At 43.0% G+C, this 21,432-nt stretch overlaps 1 protein-coding gene across 2 annotated transcripts in view; it reads left to right on the top strand.

Moving 5' to 3' along the window:
• The window catches only part of TLN2 (talin 2), a 1,508,116-nt gene that overhangs the window by 977,258 nt on the left and 509,426 nt on the right, over positions 1–21,432 (top strand). For both annotated transcript variants that reach the window (XM_078684194.1, XM_078684193.1), the window contains exons 15-19: positions 4,074–4,175; positions 8,842–8,918; positions 15,679–15,859; positions 18,415–18,528; positions 21,049–21,157. In XM_078684194.1, the coding sequence (XP_078540320.1) occupies positions 4,074–4,175; positions 8,842–8,918; positions 15,679–15,859; positions 18,415–18,528; positions 21,049–21,157 (583 nt within the window). The remainder of the gene's footprint in view (positions 1–4,073; positions 4,176–8,841; positions 8,919–15,678; positions 15,860–18,414; positions 18,529–21,048; positions 21,158–21,432) is intronic.

Genomic DNA, 21,432 nt, shown 5'->3' with positions numbered 1-21,432 from the left:
TCACTCTATCTATCGCCCTCACTCTATCTATCGCCCTCACTCTATCTATCTATCGCCCTAACTCTATCTATCTATCGCCCTAACTCTATCTATCTATCGCCCTCACTCTATCTAATCGCCCTCACTCTATCTATCAATCTATCAATCTATCGCCCTCACTCTATCTATCGCCCTCACTCTATCTATCGCCCTCACTCTATCTATCGCCCTCACTCTATCTTGCTATTGCCCTCACTATCTATCTTGCTATTGCCCTCACTATCTATCTATCGCCCTCACTCTATCCATCTCCCTCTATCTATCTATCGATCTATCTAACACCCTCACTCTATCTAACACCCTCACTCTATCTAACACCCTCACTCTATCTATTGCCCTCACTCTATCTATCGCCCTCACGCTATCTATCTATCGCCCTCACTCTATCTATCTATCTACCTATCGCCCTCACTCTATCTATCTATCGCCCTCATTCTATCTATTTATTTAGATACTGATCGCCATCACTCTATCTATCTATCGCCCTCACTCCTATCTATCGCCCTCGCTCTACCTATCTATCGCCCTCACTCTATCTATCTATCCCACTCACTCTATCTATCGCATCACCACAGCATCACTAAGGGGCACAACAACATCACTATGCGCTACCACAGGATCATTGAATGCCACAGCATCACTAGTCGCCACCACAACATCACTCAGCGCCACCACAGCATCAATCTGTGCAACCATTCAACAACAACTGGGTCAAATATGATCTCTCAATGTTTCAAGCTTTATTACAAATGTCACAAAAAGAGGTTAGTATTTCACTTCTGTTCTTGGATTTTCGTCACAATAAAATACACTGAACATATTCTTCACAAGTTATTTACAAAAGTTTAAGCTATTGCTATTATAAATTACAATAACTTTTATTTAAGTATTAATTATTAAAAAAATTCAAAGCCATTGTTATTTGTAATATCAATACATCTAAGTCACGTGAATACAACACATATTGCATTACAAATGCTATAGGTGTCACAAGTTATAACTATTGGCATTGTAAATGACAAAGCTATTATTTTTGCTATTTTCAAAACCAACACATATATCAAAAATGTGTCATTTACAATACCAATAGCTCAAACTTTCCTAATGCGAGACCTTATGCATTGCAAATGCTTGTTTCAGTGGTGATGGGTGATTTGCATTTTGTTGAACCTCCACCGGAATTAGGAACACAACAAAATATGTAATTGTCTTTTGGGTGGGAGATTCCTCTGTAAATGTTACAAAGGTGATAGTCACGGATTTCCCTTGCAAATATGTTGGCAAATAAACCCTGCTATTTTCCTCAAAATCGGGTATGTTCCACAATAATCCCGAATTGTGTATAATATTCAATGTTTCCCCAATAGGGACAGATGAAGAATAATGGATATATAAACTATTCACGAGAAAGTAATAGGCAATTTTATTTAGACCCAGTTTATTCACTTCAGGAGGTGCACTTTCTCCCAAGAATTCCCTGCAAATAAAAGCTTGAGTGTTGTGTCGGTGTCCAGAAGGGACTCGTGGGTCTTGCCCCCCAGAACTTGGTGAGGTTTACGAGAAACAGCCAGGAAACCCTCATTCCTCGTGGAGGACCCACACTGATAGCAGAAGCAGGGTTCTCATATAGCCTTATAGCACGCCGTAGAGGGCTATACCGGCTATTAAAGGCCCTCTCCAGCATTAAAGGCCCCGAGCCGAAGGCGAGGGCCTTTAACAAGGGAGAGGGACTTTAATAGCCGGTATAGCCCATCTACGAAGGGCTATAAGGCTATTAGAACATTCTGTTAATAGAGGACAGAATGTTCAAACAAAAAAAACAAAGCCTTTTGGAAGCGTGAGGGGATTGGAATCCCCTCAGGCTCCCTGAAACCTTTGTTCACAGCCAGAGCTGTGAACAAAGAAACATTGGAATGTTGGAGCTCCAGGCTTATACCAGTCATTATAAGCCCGGAGCACTCCATTATTTTCAATGGAGCTCCCAACATTCCAATGTTCTAATAGTAATTATGTGCCTGAGCTAATATGCAGAATGTATTTTGGAGTGCTGGCAGCAGGATCAGAGATAGATGCATTTTCTGTGTAGGGCTGCACTTGGTTGGCAGGTGCAAAACTGGGGCTTCATTTGGGCAAGTGCTGTAATTTGTGCTGTGCTTGCCAGGCTGATTTGAATAAGTTAGTAAAGCTGCACTTAGTTTCATTGTTCAGTTCAAAACACACTAGTTGTGGGTCCTGTGTAGGGTTCAGTGCTCTGTAGGTTTCCCTCCCTCTAAATGGAACCTGGATGGCAGAGACTAGCTCCGGCTATGTAACTAGTTCCGTCATTTTAGAATGCTGGGGCCATTTAGCTGGATTACCAAACCAGAGGCGTTCACCCTGTCTGCCTTGAGAATGAGATGATAGGGGCTGACACTAAAGTGGAGAAATGTATCTTTATCACCAGCACAGATCCCTAGAGACAAACATCTATATCGCAGCCAGCCACCAGTACCACTGACTTGCAGAGTCTCTTAATGGCAACCATTAGAATGAAGGGGTCATCACATTCAATCCAAGCCTCCATGTCCAGACTGTACTTTCAACAGAACATATGGGATTTTTCAACAGGACATATGGGATTTCTCTCAGTTACTGCGCTCCTGGCCCCTGAACGTGTTAAACCTTTCCAGAAGTCACAGTGCCAGTATTGTATGGAACACAATTCTTGCTCCTGGCTTGCCATAGTGACTGCCAGACTATATTGCCCTGGTATGAAATCTGATTACTTGGCATCAATTGTAGTGTGTCTAAATCTCTGTACTCACACTATGCTTCTTTGCACTCACTACTGTTGTCTTCTGCTTCTCGAAGTGGTTCTGAAAAATGACGTGGGTGAGAGGGCAGGGCTTGGTGTGATGCATGACTGCAGAGTGGGGTTTTTGTGGTCAGAGCAGGTGAGGGTGAAGATAAGTCAGCCAGAAGATCTGTGCAAACTGCAGTTATTTAGGATGGCCAAAACAAAAGTGAGGTACAGAGACACATTGTGATAATCTATATACTCTCCAAGTAACAGAGGAGAAATATTATCATTTTTATGAATCTGACTTTAAATATTAAGATCTTTAGTGCCTGATTAATTCCTACAGGCAAACCCTTAGTCCGTAGATGTATGTATGCTTGTATGTATATGGTATTTCCGTAGTGCGTACCTAGCCTAAAGGCAGCAGAGTGCTGTACGGAGTCCAGGACAAGCATAAAGTCAATGAGCAGTAGGAGAGGCATTGAGCTGTGGATGGTCAATACATTGTAATGTTGTGTCCTCTAAAGAAGTGAGTATTGAACTCTTTCTTAATGTGGAGCAGCCTTGAGGAGCTAATGATGAGTACAAGGATGTTGTTCCAGATCCGGGGTGCATACATGATGCTTTAGTTGTGGATTTGAGTGTCCAGAAGTTAAACTATCCCAAGTAATGAACCAGATGGTAAATAGAGGATCTTGGGAAAGCATTACAATCACCAAGCATACTAGCATGCTTGTGCTGCAGCAACACCAACATTACGATATTTTTAAGAAGCATTGGTCAATGAAGATGGTAGCGCTAACCCTTGTTTAGCGTAAGGTGTATAAACGTCCACGCTATTCCCGGTCAGTCCCACAAATGTATCACAGCAATAAAAAAATGCTAACGAGTCTACAAGGTAAAGTGAGGAGGAGTGATGTTAATGCAAACAATATTATTAGGCATGGGTTTGGAAGTTCAGTGTTATTAACGCCATAATTTAACGTAGATGGATGTTGATTAGTCTTTCTTTCTCAGCTTGATGGTCTAGTCATGGTCTTTTATTTTTGAAGGAGGTTTGTCTTATATGCCTATCGTTCATTATTATATCATGCAGTTTACTGAAAACTGTGTGTGTGTCTGTTTATGTGTTTGGGAATGCAGGTGTGTGGATCATTTAGTAGAATACTGGCAAACAGGTTGAAATATAGCAACAGCTAATATTTTTCCTGCAACATTTTACCTTTTATTTAAAAAGGTTACGTCTCTCTTGTAGGACTTTGGCGAGTATCAAGAAAGCTACTACTCAGTGCAGACCACGGAAGGCGAACAAATCTCGCAGCTCATCGCAGGCTACATCGATATCATCCTGAAGAAGGTAACGCGCTGCGCTGAAACCTACAGTGACTCTTGGGTCTATCCACTCTTGTCCTATGAGGAGATTGGAAAGGGAGGGACGGCCACCTGCATACAGCTGATTTCCAACTGCACAGCATGTACATACTGGTAGTTAATTGTTGAAGGTGTTCTTTTTCTGAAATCTACCAAAACTGATGGGTAGAGTAACAAGGTCAAAGGATGAACACAAGTGAAGCTTATGCTTTTTGATTGCTACTATTACAGATGCCAGTAAATGTTTTACACCGAAAACAATGATAAACTAAGTTCACTGTCTACACAGTGCATACCTTAAAGACAGTCCCTGTAAAAGCCTTCTAGTCACTGCCCATTGTAACACCATTGTGTGAAATGACCACTTGTTGTAGGCCTTCCAGGGTTGAGTTTCATTTAACTACTAGATACCTGGACTCTCAGCACAAAGCTACTGGCAGAGACCGAAAGACTGCCTGTACTGAGAGTGAAAATCAACCTCCAACTATTTGGTGCTAGACCAGCACTTGTGACTTACTTCACATATGCAAGCAGACAACCACCTTAGTGGCAACCAACCACCTGGGACATATTTTCCAATTGATACCTTATAGGTCATTCTACTTGCATTCATAGATATCGAAGCTATGATAAAAAAATACTCCAGTATGTTATGACTTGGCTATAATTCCTGCAGTGGCTGCTAGATTTGCGGCAGCTACTATTGCTCCTTATGTTACTGAATTAACAGTTCTAGCATAAGCCTAAGTTACTATGTTCTTAGCCACTTATAACCAGTCTCTCTTGACCACTTGCAAAACATTTAGTCTACTGCAAGTCGTCAATTTCTCCTAGGTTTAGTGGTTCCTAGACCATCATGAGTTTATGGATAATGACCATGCAGGGTTTCAGACCCAACACAACACTGAAACAATGCTGGCAGTCGTGTTTGACTTGGTAGACTTTGGCGCATTCTTTAGCCGATTGCAAGCAGTGGCTCATGTCTGGTACCCGGCAGTTCAATGGTTCGAATAATTTCTCTTTCAGAGGATACAATGCGTCAAGCTTGGACCACGTCTATCTTCTGAAACAGCTGTCAAATGTGATACCCACCAAATGGGTCACCATTCTAACCCCCACCCCCCCTTTTTTTTAAAAAAAAACATTTTTATTGACATTTTGCATTTACTGTGACATTTTGCATCACGCAACAAGTCATCAAACCACATATCCCGGTTGTTAAAACATAATGAATCGTTAGTCGCACAGTTTTATTCCAGTGTTTTGTCACTGTGGAAGTGTTTCTATAGGCAATTTCTGAACATAACTGGGGTGGAGAAAAACTGGGGGTGGAGGGGTGTTTATGGAATCATGGGTACAGGTGTCGTCTGAAGTTGCAGGGTGCCATATGCCCTGGTGGATGGTGAGTCCACATATCCCCACCCCCCTTCTTTAAGGTTAAATAACACTCATTCACGCCCTAAGTGATCAATGTTTGCCATTTCACTACTACACATATTACACTCATATCTATCTGCATGTCAACAGTTCACAGGATGCCTCCTCCACACTCAGAGTGGGACAGGCGGAAGTTACCACCTTGTACTACATTGGCAGGGCTGATGTTCTGTTGATGGATCCCAGTTATAAAGTTCAATGTATCAATAGCTTCTTGCAACCTCCCAACCTGTTTGGTCGGACCATTTGAATCTTTAAAACAAAGTAAAAACAATGCAGGGATCAAGGATAACGAGCTCAGTATTGGGGCACATATGGGGGACTGTTGTGAAGTTGGCATTCCTCAACTTGGGATAGATTAAACAATTCTTTAAATTTTTTGACCAAACACTTCGCAAAGAGATTTTTAGGAGCACTGATCAATGCTCATCTTTATTACAGAATCTCTTTGTTGGGTGGAGGGGGTGAGCGGCACACAAGTCTCCCACTGACCAACTGCAAGGGGTGCAAGATGTTGTCACTCACATGAAACCTCTGAACTCTTACAGTATCTCGCTCACTTAAAAAACACTGCACAAGCTGCCAGTAGACCAATTGTTCTCGAAATCCTATGCCTGGTCTATAAATGTCTTAAAAATGGCTTTAGTTTGACTTCGGAAAAAATATCCTTCTACTTGACTGCTGTGATCTAACAATCATTGCCTTCTCTTAAAATAAATGGGTCCTGTCTCAGTATTTTTCTTCTTCTACTCTCTACTCGGTATCAGATTAAATCAATCTCCTTTAATGAGGAGCCTTGAGATAATTTGGTTTGTGACATGTACCATATAAATAAGTAAATGAGGATATATTTGGGTTTTCCTTTTGCATGGTGTATCCTCTCAGGCTTCAATTCCTTCCTGGTTTCTTAGACATGGGCAGTCTAGTTGTTTCCAACCTTCGAGAGAAGAATGAAAATGCCATTGGTATCTCTGCCACCATAATGTACATGTCCGCACTTCTATTTGCTTTAATCCAAACGAATTATTCAGCATACACAGAAGATGGTGAACATGTGACGGACAGAAAAATGCGCCAGAAAGTTATTTCATCAGAAAAACGCTGTATTAGCACAAAAAGCAGGGTTGCATCAAAAATACATCTTTTCCTAAGCTCAAAAGTGAACAGCAATGGTGTTTATATACCATGGCATGAACACTTGTATTCAACAGTGATGGGAGTATGATAGTAATTTCTTTCGCAGAGCTTGATTTGAGACGTTATTAGGAGCAGAGACCTGTATTTTAATCAGATTATGGGCTGCAAAATTCATCTACTCTTTCAAATGAAAGACCTACCCTTTATAAGTTTCAGCACAGTGTAGCCCACATGATTTTGCTAGCTAAACAATCATCCCTAAAACACAGAAACGAGCTGGTCTGTAACAAACCTGGAGGTCCTGCTTGCCACATAATTGTAGCTGTCAACAGATCTGTATGACTGACTTTCATCCAGTCTTATATTTTATAGTTGAAGAAACTAAGCACGCTCATGCGGGGAGTTTTACATTTATCATTGTAAATATGGGTATTTATGTCCCAGCATGCACAGGGCTAGTGGCTGAAAAAACAAGACCAGACGAAAAATACTCGTTACTTGGAGACAGTTGACTGGTTTGTATGACCTGGTTCAGAAACTGAAAAGGGGCTGGAGAGTTGAGGAAATGGAGGCCACAAATATGTCCATTGATTGACCCTTATTGAGCGTTTCATTTCCATGTTCAAGCGCATGATTCATATTTTTAGGGCACACTTTTGTGGTAGACTAGCATGTCAAAGATCATCTTTGTTGCTTTTTTGACATGTCTCCCTAGAAAGGATGACGGGGAAATATTGAGTAAAAGAATCAGACCAGCTAGTTAATTATTTCAAAATGGCGAATGAGAATTAAGTCAGAGCAGTGTCCTTTCCCCCCTGAGATGTGTGTCCATGAGTAGTTTGTTTGAGTAACCTATTGCGCAGGCGCCTTGGGTAGTCCATCTGGGCTTTGAAGTCCCTGACTAGTAAAAGATGATGCACATCAAGAAGTTGCAATGCAAGTCGGTACTGAATAGGTCCAGTGACCAGTTTTAGTACTGTACTGTCACTGATGATGTTTACCACTAAAAAAATCTGTTTTTTTACTCTGCAGTTGGGCATTCTCAGAAAACCTCATCATACCATAATAAATGTTAGAGAGCCAAAAATTGATGATGTATGTGGAGTTGGTCAACAGGTGAATACTAAGCAGAGGAAAATGTTAATCCGAGAAATACGTCTGTACGGCACTGTATACAGCGTTTATAAACCCATGTCTTGTGGTTGAAGAGATGCAGTTGTAAGAGAATCAAGCATACATAAATTACTTCCATTCCTTCGGGGTTGTGTTCCGCAACCACAGTTTGGTCTCCCACTACCAAAGCCATAAGACAGTCCAGTGTTCATGTTCAGCTGCATCACAGCAGAGTTGGGCTTCTTTGTGCCAAACCTAAATTACTTCATATTTATACTATACTCATTTTCAACAATAATCCTTTATGGGTTCCGGAGTGGCGTGCTACTCGCCAGAAAAGCGCTTCAACGCCCATCAGGGGTAACAAGTGCTATATGAATGCAAATCTTTCTTCCCCTTTTATCCATCCGCTATCCTTCTCACTCAAAGTAACAGACTAATATCCACCACTGAAATTACCTCATATATCACCATATTAATTCACCACTAATCCTCTATAGGCTCCCTGAATAGCATTCGTCAACAAGCGAGCGATAAATAAATACAAACCTTTGTCCTACTCTATCCTTCTGCTATCATTCCAAATCACTGATTGACCTATCCACCACTTAAAATGTACTTGCATGTTTCACTATACTAATTCAACACTAATCCTCTGTGGGTCCCGGAGTAGCGTGCTACCTGCCGAAAAAGCGCTTTGACGCCTCGTCAGGGGTAGTAAGCGCTATATAAATGCAATTAGAATTACAATTACCTGCCCACGACAACTCTCACACAAGAATCTCCCTGAACCATTCCTGTATATCAGATTGTTGCAGAATTGAACAATATTTCACAGATCCTATAGCACCTTATGTTTGTGAAGAATACTCAAAACATTTGTAACCCATCAGCAGTTTGTGATTGTTGTAGTGAGGCCTTACTATGAGCACACCTTCATAACCTGTTTGCTTCTTGCCTTTCAGAAACAGAGCAAAGACAGATTTGGCCTTGATGGGGAAGAAGAATCCACTATGTTAGAAGAATCAGTTTCTCCCAAAAAGTACGTTGTGTGAGCGATGAAACAGGCCTGTTGCCTCCTGGACCTTGTGTGTACCGATAGATTAAGCCCACCTGCTACTGTCCATGCTTTATGGAAATGTATGCACTTTTCTATGTGGGATAGAATTCAGCATAAACTACATATAGAGGATATTACTTGTCTCTGAAACTTTGTTACTGTCCAGGGGAAAGTGTTTAGAGTTTGGGAGGTCAGAGAACTTGAGGGTCACTTCTAGAGTTACTTTGTGTATTATCATGCATGGTGAGTCTAGCCATGCTCCATCAACACTTTTGGACAGTCTCTTGCTGTGCAACACATGTGCCTGTTCCTCGGGTGTGGAAAACAGTTGAAATCTATACTGTAGCAAAACAAACCAATGTCCAGCCCGTAAATTAAGGAATGCAAATATAATAGGGGAGAGGGGTTGGCCAAACGGCTAAGGCGCTCGACCTCGGACCTGGGGATCTGGGTTCGAGTCTCTGTAACGACGCCAAAAAACCCCTGTGATTCTGGGCAAATCACTTAATCTCCCCGTGCCTAAAAAAATGAAATTGTGTCCTCATGTAACGTAACTGGTGCAATGTAAAGCGCTCTGATAACTGATTCCGATCGGTTCTAGTTCGCACTATATAAAACTCTGAAGAAAAAAAAAAAAAAAAAATAAAATAAAATAAGACTTTACAAACAAATCTTTAAAAAAGGTTCACTTACATGCAGACACATTTCTGGTTTTGCAAAGCGATTTTCAGAAGTATGCCATATAAACAGATTCAGCTAAATGTTTGCTTTTCAACTAATGTCTTCGAACTGTTAAATTATAACCCGACTGGATAGGTTTCTGGACTGCAATAGCGATGGCTACTATCCTTTTATGATTCCACATGAAATTTAGCAGTGAGTGAGTTTTATTTTGGTATGTCAAGATTTACGTTGATCCGTGAAGGGGCAGGTTGTGTTTTCGGTGTGGTGGGTGAGGACTCTTTTGGTACAGTTTAATGAATTACATGGAAGTTAAACCGAGTGCATTATTTCCGGTTCCATGCAGATCGGAAGGCAGTGGGTGAAAAAAAACTTTGATGTACTAAAATATTTCGCGCAATTTCATGGATCTGTGCGAAGCTTCATAGCCACTCAGCAAGTTTCACTCACTCGTGATATTTTGAATTTCATACAAATCCATCACAGAGAAGAAGTGTGAGAGGGTAGGGTAGGGGGACCACCAGATGTGTTTATTTGTTGTGCCACTATTTAATGGATAGTCATAAAGTTGTGCAGGCTGTTAGCAGGTTGAGCCCAGTGCAAGGTGTTAAAAACTCTGACAATTATAAAAGGGGATATTAAAAGCAATATTTTATTATCTAATAACGTTGGCGCCGTTTAACATATCTTCACAAAATTTGACTTACACTTGCCATGTTTAGCGTGCTATTGCTATGTTGAGTTTCATGCAGATTTTTTAAGTAGGGCTTTTTGAAAAGAGGTGGCAAAAAATTGTTAATTTGAAATAACTTTGACTTCCTTTGACAAATCTGCACAACATTAATGAGGGATTTATAGTGATAGTATTTTTGGTATGACAAGTTGAACTCAGTTTAGGGATGAAATTATAGGGTGAGAGTTAAACACCTTTGATTGGCTAATACATTTGAACCTATTTGATGGATATGAACGAAGGTCGCAATAGCACAATTGGGGTTCAGACCACAGGCCCAGTGCTAGACCTCTGCCATGCATGGCGGATGATCGTGAACATGGGTGCTGAATGCCGGGCATTGACGCTGGTCAGGCAGTTCATCCAAAGGACATACATGGCAGGGGTTGAGCTGGAGGGTGGTCCCACCGTCCATCCCTGCGTTAAAACCCTTTTTAGCTGTGTGCAATTAGGGCTGGTGGTATACTCTATCTCTCTGTGTTAAACTGCTGATTTGCCTTTAAAAAAAGTAGCAAATCAACTGGAAAAAAACACATTTCAAATATTGTTATGGTTCTTATAATGCAAACATTACAACATCACGCATGAAAAAAGTAAAGATGGGAACTGAAAATGTTAAAGTGGCTATATGGTACTACAATGAAAAATAAAACCCCCGAAAATGTTCAGTCAAGACCTGCTACTGAAACCATAAGTCACGCCCCCACCATAAAAACCGTAACACGCTCTCAAATGGCCTGTTTGTGAATTCACTATATTCATATCAATAAAGAAATCAACTTAAAAAACTAAACTTTATTAAATAACACATATACACAAACAAAGGCTCATTATACTGTGTCCAGGGACGGTATTACCAGTATGGGCCCTTTTTTGTAGGGTGTGGTGGGTGGGTTTTTGCTATGAGATGGGCCAGTTTTGTGGGGACCTGTGGGCCAGTTATGTGTACTTCTTCATATAATGATAAAGGCGCTCCAGCACTGTGACTGTAGATAGCGGGCGGCCGTTCAGTAGATGCTGGTACAGATCAGCACAGGCCAGGAGGTAGACGCATTGCAGCTGCATCATAATGGGGGCATGAGTATAAGTAAACTGGAAATAAATTATTGTAGGTGCTGTCACCCATGCCGCGTCTGCCCTACATTCCCCACTCTCCAGCTCCATGTCCATGGAAAATGCCATGGATCCGGTCAACAATCATTGCCCCATCTTGCAAGCAGCTCCGCCCTTAGCAGCTCACTCGTTGGGAAATGGGCTCCTTGTCCTTCGTGTATGGGGTGCTGAGATGCACATGGGGGGACCATGTGAGTGCTGGACAAGGACCCCTCCCTAGAATGCGAGTAATCAGACGAATTACAAGTTTCACAGGCAGACTAAGTGGAGCAAAGGGTCCTGATTGATGCTGCCTATGGACTTGTTGGATTCTGACTAGTGGGTCTGTCCTGAGCCTAGTACAAGTGAAACAGTTCAAAGATTTACCAAACACTGCAGGTATGAATGCTGCTTTCTTCCCAACTCTACCCTCCTCCCTGGAGTTGTGTTTTTTTAGTAATTAGCTTACATTATGGGTCTGAGGGGGAGTTTGTGGAATAAGACAGTGGGACCAGACAGCCGGCCACATATTTTTTTTTTAATAAAGTTTTATATAGCGCGAACCAGATCCCAAGGGATATCGGAGCGCTTTACAAAAGAATGAAAGGGGCTCTGACTTTAGTTTAAAATGGTGGCTGGGACCCACACCTTAATTTTAGGTCTACTGGACACGTGGGGAATGGGGATCCATCTTTTGGGGTGTGATCTGTGAAGTGGACCGGTCTTTGTTTTTGTGTCCCTGCCGGTCTGCCTGCTGTATGCCTTCTACAATAATTCTGTCCATAGATTAGTGCATATCCTCAAACCTTTCAACAAAGATGTGGGTATAGTAGATCCAAGTGGGACCACAATCTCCCTACAAATGTGGATAGTACAAACGCTCTATTGCAGCTTTACTACACCCACTTCCACACTATAGGTGCACCTTCAAGTGCTTCCCACCTGGAGCAATGTACAGCCCCTTCATAAGAAGCTTTGAGCTGAAGCGCTATTTAACAGCAATACGCTGTAACATATCATTGAGTTCATCACAAGTCGCGTGAGCCTCAAAAGCCAAAATATTTCACAGTGCTCCAGGTATGATTATATTAGGGAGTACTGTTTTCATTTTTTTTATTGACACCCTTGTGATTGTAGTTCCATTTGAATAATGCCAAAACACAAATATTTCGAGAACTGGAATGCAAGGGGAGAACCAGGACGAGTTGAGATACACCTAAGTGAGATCCTTCAGATATCTGAAAACTTGTTTTTTTTAGGACGTTGACATAGCGATGACTGCCAGTGGTGTGCGATGTAGACAGACTTCTGCATAGAACATGCAATGCTTCAAAATGCAAAAACAACAGTTGATGGACCGAATGCAGAACCATGTAATACATTCACCTTAGTACACAGATCTGGGCCTAAATCCATAGTTTTTTTGCTCGCCATTCCTGTTTGAACCCGGCCATACGCAAATCAGTCTTGACCCTGTGCCCCATAGGAACAGTCCAGCCCGAACTGCCAAGCCAGGTCCTCCGTGGACTGGAAACAAGCATCCTAGGACCGGTTTCGGGCTTTCAGCCAGGATAGCTTGACTCCAGTGGTGTGGAGAGCATGGGACTCTCGTCTGAGCATACCCGTCCCACTCGGGGTGACAAATGCAAAAACAAGAGTTAATGGACAGAATGCAGAACAATGTCATACATTCACCCCAGTACAGAGATCTGGGCCAAAATCCATCATTTTTTTTTAAATCCATCATTTTTTTGCTCACCACACCAACCCAGTTCAGACATGGCCATATGCAAATCATCCTTGAACCTGTGCCTCATGGGAACAGTCCAGCCCGTACTGCCAAGCCATGTCTAACCTGGACCGGAATCAAGCATCCTAGGACCGGTTTTTGGCTATCAGCCCTCATCAGCCAGGATAGCTTGACTCCAGTGGTGTGGAGAGCACGGGACTCACGTCTGAGCATACCCGTCCCACTCGGGGTGACAAATGCAAAAACAACAGTTGATGTAGCATATGCAAAATTTGTATAATATGACAACATGGGTAGCGATATTTATAATGATTCTCGTTCCCCTTTGGCTCTTTCTATATTTTAAATATATGTTTAGAATCATGACCTGAAATATTTTATACAATGCTAACAGTTCTTACAAACGAGGGAAGGTGAGAGATGTCTAGTTTTTTTTGCAAATTTCCCTTAAGCCATTTGTCTCCTACAAGCTGCAGTACCTTGCCTAGCCTTGATTTGGTTTCACCAATCACATTTTACCTGCAGAAGCTTGTCAGTTCACTTACAAAGGCCCACATTTGAATGATGTACTTGGATACCCAGCAGGCGATGACATGCGATCACTCAACACCGTCACTATCCGTGGCACTCAATAGTTTATTTCCATTTCACTCTGGTGTATGTATGGGCCCCTTTTAGGACGGCCAGTATGGCACTGCACATCAACGGAGGGGGTGAGGGGAATGAGAACGGTGACTTTGTAGCTCATCGAAGGCAGTGTCAATGGAGCTATTACCAGTTATGAGTAGGTAAATTAAAATGTTCATATTTGTAATTTTTTTATACAAAAAGCACACAATGAATTTTACTGCTTTATTTTCAATGAGTTAGCCACAAACAATACCAAGCACATATGCATGCAGCTCCTTTCTTCACCCAGACTGCATATCACAAATGTCCACGCGGCTGTAGTTGTTGCGATCTGCAAATGAGATATAGTTTTTTTTAGTACCCAATTCATGAGGGGGGCCACTTTTACTTTGGTCCAGGCCTATTTTCCTTACCAGTCGACCCAGACAGTGTCTATGACAAAGATAAGGTGACCTCTATTGTCATTGTTGTAATTTCTGATGACGTCTGCCGTATCATCTGTAAGGTCATGTACAATTCAGTAAGGAATGAATGACGTGTATATAAAGACATCATTTCCACACTTATATTAATTCATACAAGACTCTTAGAATGAACACACCAGTTCATGCCCATGGATTTGCAAACGGTCCTACAATTTTAAGCACTTTATGAACATTTTCATTTTTTACACCTTATTTGGGCAATCCTCCTTTGTTCTCCCTTCAATGCTACTGATGAAAACACCAGCACACAACTTACACGGGGTGTAACTACGATCTGGTGCATGTCTGCTTATCAATTCTAATGCTGTTTCGTTACGACTGCTATTACCTGCACTCTCACAGATTAAGAGAAACCCATAAAACTTCACGTACTTAACTGTCCATGGAAGGTAAGAATCTATTTTCCACCAGTAGAAAACACATTTCATCAGTATCCAGTACTTTCCAGCCCACAAAAAGTGGCGTGTGTTTCCTCTGTACTATTTGAGTACAATTAAAAACATGGAGAGCTCCAAAAAGTTACCGTGGTTCCCCTGTGAAGCGGATTCTAGATGTTGTGCCCGTATTAACTTCCTTGCTATAGAACATTCTACATACATCACATGATCCTAGGAGGTTTGTGCCATGGGAATGGTGATTGTGCTTGTAGTTGACAGGCTTGTCCACTTCCGCGCTGTCTGTCGAGCCTGCTGGTTGCCTTCTACACAAGGTGTTTGGTGGCTTAACTTGGTGTAAGCTTTATAAACTAAATTGTTGGTGGCTTGGTTTTGAGACAAGATGATTGGCAAATGGAGAAGGATCTGCATGACCTTTGAACTGTAGAGAGATCTCTGCTCTACTGTCATAGGGGATGTTGGTGACTATAAAGCTGAGAGTTCCTACATGAGTGTGTTTATGAGCGTTTCTGTCATTTGGGTCAAGATTTGTAGAGATCACTTTTTATAATCACAGGGAAGGTGAATTTCCCTAGTCATATGTTAGTTCGTTTGTGTAAGGCAGGGGGTTAAAGTTAGGTAGTATAACCTGGTGGAAACCTTGAATACAATGCAATGTGTGCACAAATAGCTACCGATGCATTTGTAAGGTGGCTGACCAGGTGGGTTTGTGCCTCTCGACTGTTTTTTATAATGTTGATCTTTCTTTGGCTTTGTGTAGATCTCCTTCTTGATTATAATTAATTATAATTCATTCATATTTAACACGAAACGTAATTCACCATTTATTGCCATAGATAAGTGGATTTAATGCTACTGACCTTGAACACGCTAGTCCCAGATTTTCACTAAATGGTGGTGTTTGCATATTTAAATTGTAAAAAAAAAAGTGTTTTAAAAAGTGGCACACTGTGCTGATTTTCTTCTTTTGTCGTAGATCTACAATCCTCCAACAGCAATTTAATCGCACTGGCAAGGCGGAGACGGGTTCGGTGGCCCTCCCTGCAGTCATGCGCTCAGGCTCCAGCGGGCCCGAAACCTTCAATGTCGGCAGCATGCCATCCCCCCAGCAGCAAGTCATGATTGGGCAGATGCACAGAGGACACATGCCTCCACTGGTAAGAGGGTGACGGGCGTATGCCCTCAAGTTGCATGCTACCATGTCAGCTTAAACACACTCAATTGCTGCTAGATAAAACACAGTTTGGCTACATTACTTCAACCATCAACATTACCTAGCACATCTTCTGTGTATTGCTTGTATTTAAGATTAATAGAAAGATAAACTTACTATTAAAAACTTTGTATCCTAATAAACACCCTGATTATTTGCTTGTTTAATTTAATTGCTATTTGTCTCTAGAACCAATAATGAAAAAGTTTGACAGAGTAGTGATTCCTGAAATCTTTCACTGTTACAAGAACTAGAATAAAGAAAGTGCCACAGAGGCACGTGAACACAGTTCTTGGCTTTTCAACAATATGTTAAAATGAGTGACGCAGATCAGTTGCATCAGATCTGTTTAGGACACAACTTTCTTTCCCGCAGCTTGACTTTCTGATAGCAGATTTTAATTCCCTATCCTTCCCAGGATATGTAAAGTGAGCGAAGGACGAGGGTTTTTTGAAACTGTGCATTTCAGCTCAAAACGGGTAGTCATGGCTAAAAGAAATTGCGCCAATTATCACATTTACTAAAAATGTGATATTATTCCCCCTAGACTTAAAATATCTGAGTTTGCTCTTTAAACATTTCCTCCAAAGAAAGCTTTAATAATAATTAAAAAAAAGTTAAAGACCTAAAATTGTTACCAAGTGAAACTAAAAACCTCGAGCCAGCTTCCCCACTTTGCTTTCAGTGGATTCCCAGTGCACCTTCTCTAGCACGGTCTGTTAGGGGAAGCCCCACCTTTCGTGGCTAGTGGCCACGTGCACAGAATGCACCGTGCCACCTAATCTACGAATACCCTTCAAGGCACGTGACACGTGTGCTGATATACCTTCACAGTCATGTTCTGAATAGTTTCATCCTAGTTCCTGTGGCTGATGCAAGTAGATTCTGGGGTGTATTAAACATTGAGAAGATTTTTTCAACAAAAAAAACTGGACTTAGTTAGCGTGACCATCCCTTCCTTCAAATCTCTGTTGCAGTTGTAACACTGAGGGGCAGGTCTTCAGTCTTAACCCATGTGCATATTACCCACTCAGGATCTCATTTTGTCACCCTAGTATTGCTGGGGTAGTCCTCTCCCCAGTAAACACTGGTATCCGGCTGCAGTAATTATTTATTTATTTAAAACATTTGTAGAGCGCAGCTGTCACCTGGCAGGTATCCTGGCGCTGAAGAAGCATACTCCTAGAGTTGAAAGCAGGGGAGTTGAAATGAGGGGGGTGGCAGTGGAGGGGAAGATTAAGGGAAGAGCCATGTTTTTATCCGTCTCCTGAAAGGTAGGAGCTGTGTGATTTGGCGTATATCGGCGGGAAGACTGTTCCAGAGCTTAGCGGCAGCCACTCTGAACGATCTTCCCCCGATTCTGGCCTTCTTAAATCTCGGTACTCTTACAAGACAGGCGGTCGTGGATCGTAGAGTTCTAGTTGGAATATACCAGGAAAACATGTGTTGTAGGGGTCTAGGTCCTGATCCGTGTACTGCCTTGAAGACCAGGCAGAGGACTTTAAAAGCTATGCGTTGCTTCAGGGGGAGCCAGTGTAGCTCGGCTAACGCAGCAGTAGCCGAGGATCTCCTAGTCCATCCAAGTGCCAGTTTGGCTGCTCCCGACTGGACTCGTTGGAGTCTATCCAACAGTACCCTAGGAGATTCGAGCAGGAGGGCATTGCAGTAGTCGATACAACTGAGAATAGTGCACCTGACCTCCCATTCGAAGTTCCGCATCTGTGAATGGGGTCTGATGTGGTAATACCGCAAGTTTTCTCTTGTTGTGAACTCAAAAAACCAGAATATTAAGGTCCACATTTTTGGAGACTGTAAAATCAGGAGTAGAACCCACTGGTTTAATGTAATTCACAATATGGGTGATACAGGATAAGAAATTCAGCTGGTAGATTCTCCCTCTTTCCGGTCTGGATCTGCCCAGCGCTAAGACACCCTCGGGTAATGCACGCTTTATAAAATCATTTCATTCATTCATCCTGTGGAAATAGCATTGTTCTAAAAATTGTAAACGTATCCACAACCACCCACCTTTAAGTCAGGCCTGCAGTCTGTCTGCCAAAGGACCTGCTGTGACTGTCTGGCTTCCTAGCAGCGGCCCAGTGGTCCTCCATAGCAGCCGCCAGCCCTCCTCCTGGGTTTTCTTTACCTCCATAGGTAGGCAGAGACCCCTCTTAGTATCCCACCTGGATGCCGTTGCACCCTCCTCCCCTGTCATAGGATTGCCTCCACCTGTGCATCCAATACTTTGCGTGCCAGTAGGCGTCAGACGTGAAGAGCACTATTAGGACATACCTTTATTAATTGCTTTCCTAGTTCAAACTTAACACTGTCTCTGCTTACCACCAAACATTTATTTGGGGTGGTATTGTGGGATTTCTTTGGAGCATTCAGACACCTCCGTGATAAGGCTACTAATCTGATGATAAACCACTGATGTTCACATGATGTCCCTATAACCAGGAAATGATTCACTGTGTTTCCCTTCTGTTGTATTGACAGACCTCCGCCCAGCAGGCTTTGATGGGGACCATTAACACCAGCATGCATGCAGTGGAGCAGGCTCAGGCGGACCTGGGCCAAGTGGACAACCTGCCCCCCCTGGGCCATGACATGGTAAGCAAAGGGTCTGCGGAGCTCTGCTCACGGGGCCATGAGGGCTGGCGAAAGCTGGCATTGCAAGGCTAGACATAGGCTCCTCCATGGGAAGAGAGCAGCGTGTGTCACTCCCAGGATCATGGAGACAGTCAGTGCTTGTGTTGCGAAGAGTAGCATGGTGGGGAGGCTAGGTGCATGTGTTTACCTGCTGGCCAGAGCTCCTGCCTGTGTGAGGTATGTCCCACCTGCAGGAAGGCTTCAAGAGATGAGCTCCAGTGTTGGAAAGTTATTGCTTCCAGCCTGCAGCGTTTGAAATGACTGTGCCTTCCAGGTAAATACAGACAACCCCCTCTTCACCCCCCCCCCCCCCCCGTTCCCCCCAACCCTCCTCCCATGATTGCCTCAGTTTTTATCTAACAAGGACCAGTGTGTAATTTTAAACATAAAGCAATGCACATACAAATCATCTTGTTTTATCCTGAATCGCAGCCCCTGGCAGCAGTTAAAAGAAAGTGCAAAGCACGCCTTTAGAAAATCTGTAGCATAATCTGCCGCCGTGGCAAGGACTCAACAAGCGGGACTGCTGAGCCGGATTGTGTTTATTAATAGGCTTTGCTTTGTACATGGCAATGACAACAAGTGATTGCTTTGCTGCAGGAAAATGGCCCTATTTAAGCCAGCACAGCCTGAGGAGTGGTAAATATAGCACTGAATAGGGTTGGGTAGAAGGCAAGACGGCAGCCGAACAGCAGGGAGAATGGAACATGTGGACCTTAGAGGGGTGGACATATATGTGGCACACATGTGTATATGTCAGGAGATGAATTAAAGAGCCATTTTAATCTAACACTAACCCTGTCTCTATGCCCCTAGACATCCATTATTTACCAACTGCACTGGCAACATTCAAGAGGAGTGGGTGCTTGGTCTGAGCCCTCAAAACAGGGCCACTAATTCGGAAATATTAGCTTGTCTGCCTCATTCTTTTGATTGGAAACAGAGCACTGCGCTCACAAGGTGCAATTAACCTTCAAAGGCATTGCGTGCTTTGCTGAACCATCCCTCACTTGAACAATTAAATATATTGTAATCTTTAATTTACGTTTGCAGATATAAATCTAAGTCCCATCATTTTTGGGATCAACTCAGAGCCTACAACTGGTGCATGGATCAGCTGCCTATTTCCTGCTGGTAGGGGTCCCACTGCCCTTCAGGTTTGGATTCTGTCTACAACTTGCAACCCACTGCCCTTTCGGAGTATGATAGTGTGCATATTCAAGCCCACTGCACTGCAGAGGTATGGGGTGTAGTACTCAGGCCCAGCTTCCTTCAGAGTGACAGTGTGTACATACCCCAGCCCACTACTATAGAGAGCTCAACTCTCTGTGCATATTCCAGCCCACTGCCCTTCAGGGCATGAGTAAGTGCATATTCCAGCCCACAGCCCTTCAAGGCATGAGTAAGTGCATATTCCAGCCCACTGCCCTTCAAGGCATGAGTAAGTGCATATTCCAGCCCACTGCCCTTCAAGGCATGAGTAAGTGCATATTCCAGCCCACTGCCCTTCAAGGCATGAGTAAGTGCATATTCCAGCCAACTGCCCTTCAGGGCATGAGTAAGTGCATATTCCAGCCCACTGCCCTTTAGGGCAGGAGTAAGTGCATATTCCAGCCCACTGCCCTTCAGGGTATGAGTAAGTACATATTCCAGCCCACTACCCTTCACGGTATGAGTAAGTACATATTCCAGCTCACTGCCCTTCAGGGTATGAGTAAGTGCATATTCCAGCCCACTGCCCTTCAGGGCAGGAGTAAGTGCATATTCCAGCCCACTGCCCTTCAGGGCATGCGTAAGTGCATATTCCAGCCCACTGCCCTTTAGGGCAGGAGTAAGTGCATGTAAGTGCATATTCCAGCCCACTGCCCTTTAGGGCAGGAGTAAGTGCATATTCCAGCCCACTGCCCTTCAAGGCATGAGTAAGTGCATATTCCAGCCCACTGCCCTTCAAGGCATGAGTAAGTGCATATTCCAGCCAACTGCCCTTCAGGGTATGAGTAAGTACATATTCCAGCCCACTACCCTTCACGGTATGAGTAAGTACATATTCCAGCCCACTGCCCTTCAGGGTATGAGTAAGTGCATATTCCAGCCCACTGCCCTTCAGGGTATGAGTAAGTGCATATTCCAGCTTACTGCCCTTCAGGGTATGAGTAAGTGCATACTTCCGCCGACTGCCCTGCAGAGGGGGACAGTGTGTACATACTCCAGTCCAGTTTGCCTGAGAGCAAACACGCCCCAGCTCATCGCCCTTCAGGATTGAGATTTGTGTACATTCTCCAGCCCACTTCCCTGCTGAGTGACTTCAGGGATGATGTGTACATACTCAAGGTAGAATATGTTCATGCTTCTACCCTTTTTTAATATATTGATGAAGTGATTAAGAGCTAAGCATGTGGGATCCATGGTCTTTCTATGTTCTTTACCTTTCCAAATCTGTAGAATGTCACCATATGTGCTATTTATTAAATTGCCTTTCAGGCTTCAAAGGTTTGGATTCAGAACAAAGTCGATGAGTCGAAACATGAAATCCACTCTCAAGTAGACGCCATAACTGCAGGAACAGCATCGGTCGTGAATCTCACAGCGGGTGAGTCGAGTGAGATTGAATGGTACACTTGTGTAACAAAAAATGCAGCATAGAGGCAGCTACTTTGTACACTGAATTTAATTGCAGTATCGAGCTATGATTGAGTGTCTTTTTATAAGGACAGCCTGGCTGGTACCCCCAAGGGACAAATACAGGTGCATCAATGAAGGTAGGGTGCTTATCACTCTGTGAGGAAAGACAGCCAGACTGGTACCCCCAAGAGACAAATACAGGTGCATCAATGAAGGTAGGGTGCTGATCACTCTGTGAGGAAA

This window comes from Lissotriton helveticus, chromosome 3_2, assembly GCF_964261635.1.
Source record: "Lissotriton helveticus chromosome 3_2, aLisHel1.1, whole genome shotgun sequence".
Taxonomy (NCBI): Eukaryota; Metazoa; Chordata; class Amphibia; order Caudata; family Salamandridae; genus Lissotriton; species Lissotriton helveticus.
The sequence above is the reverse complement of the archived record's forward strand: the minus strand, read 5'-3'. Positions and strand labels throughout refer to the sequence as shown.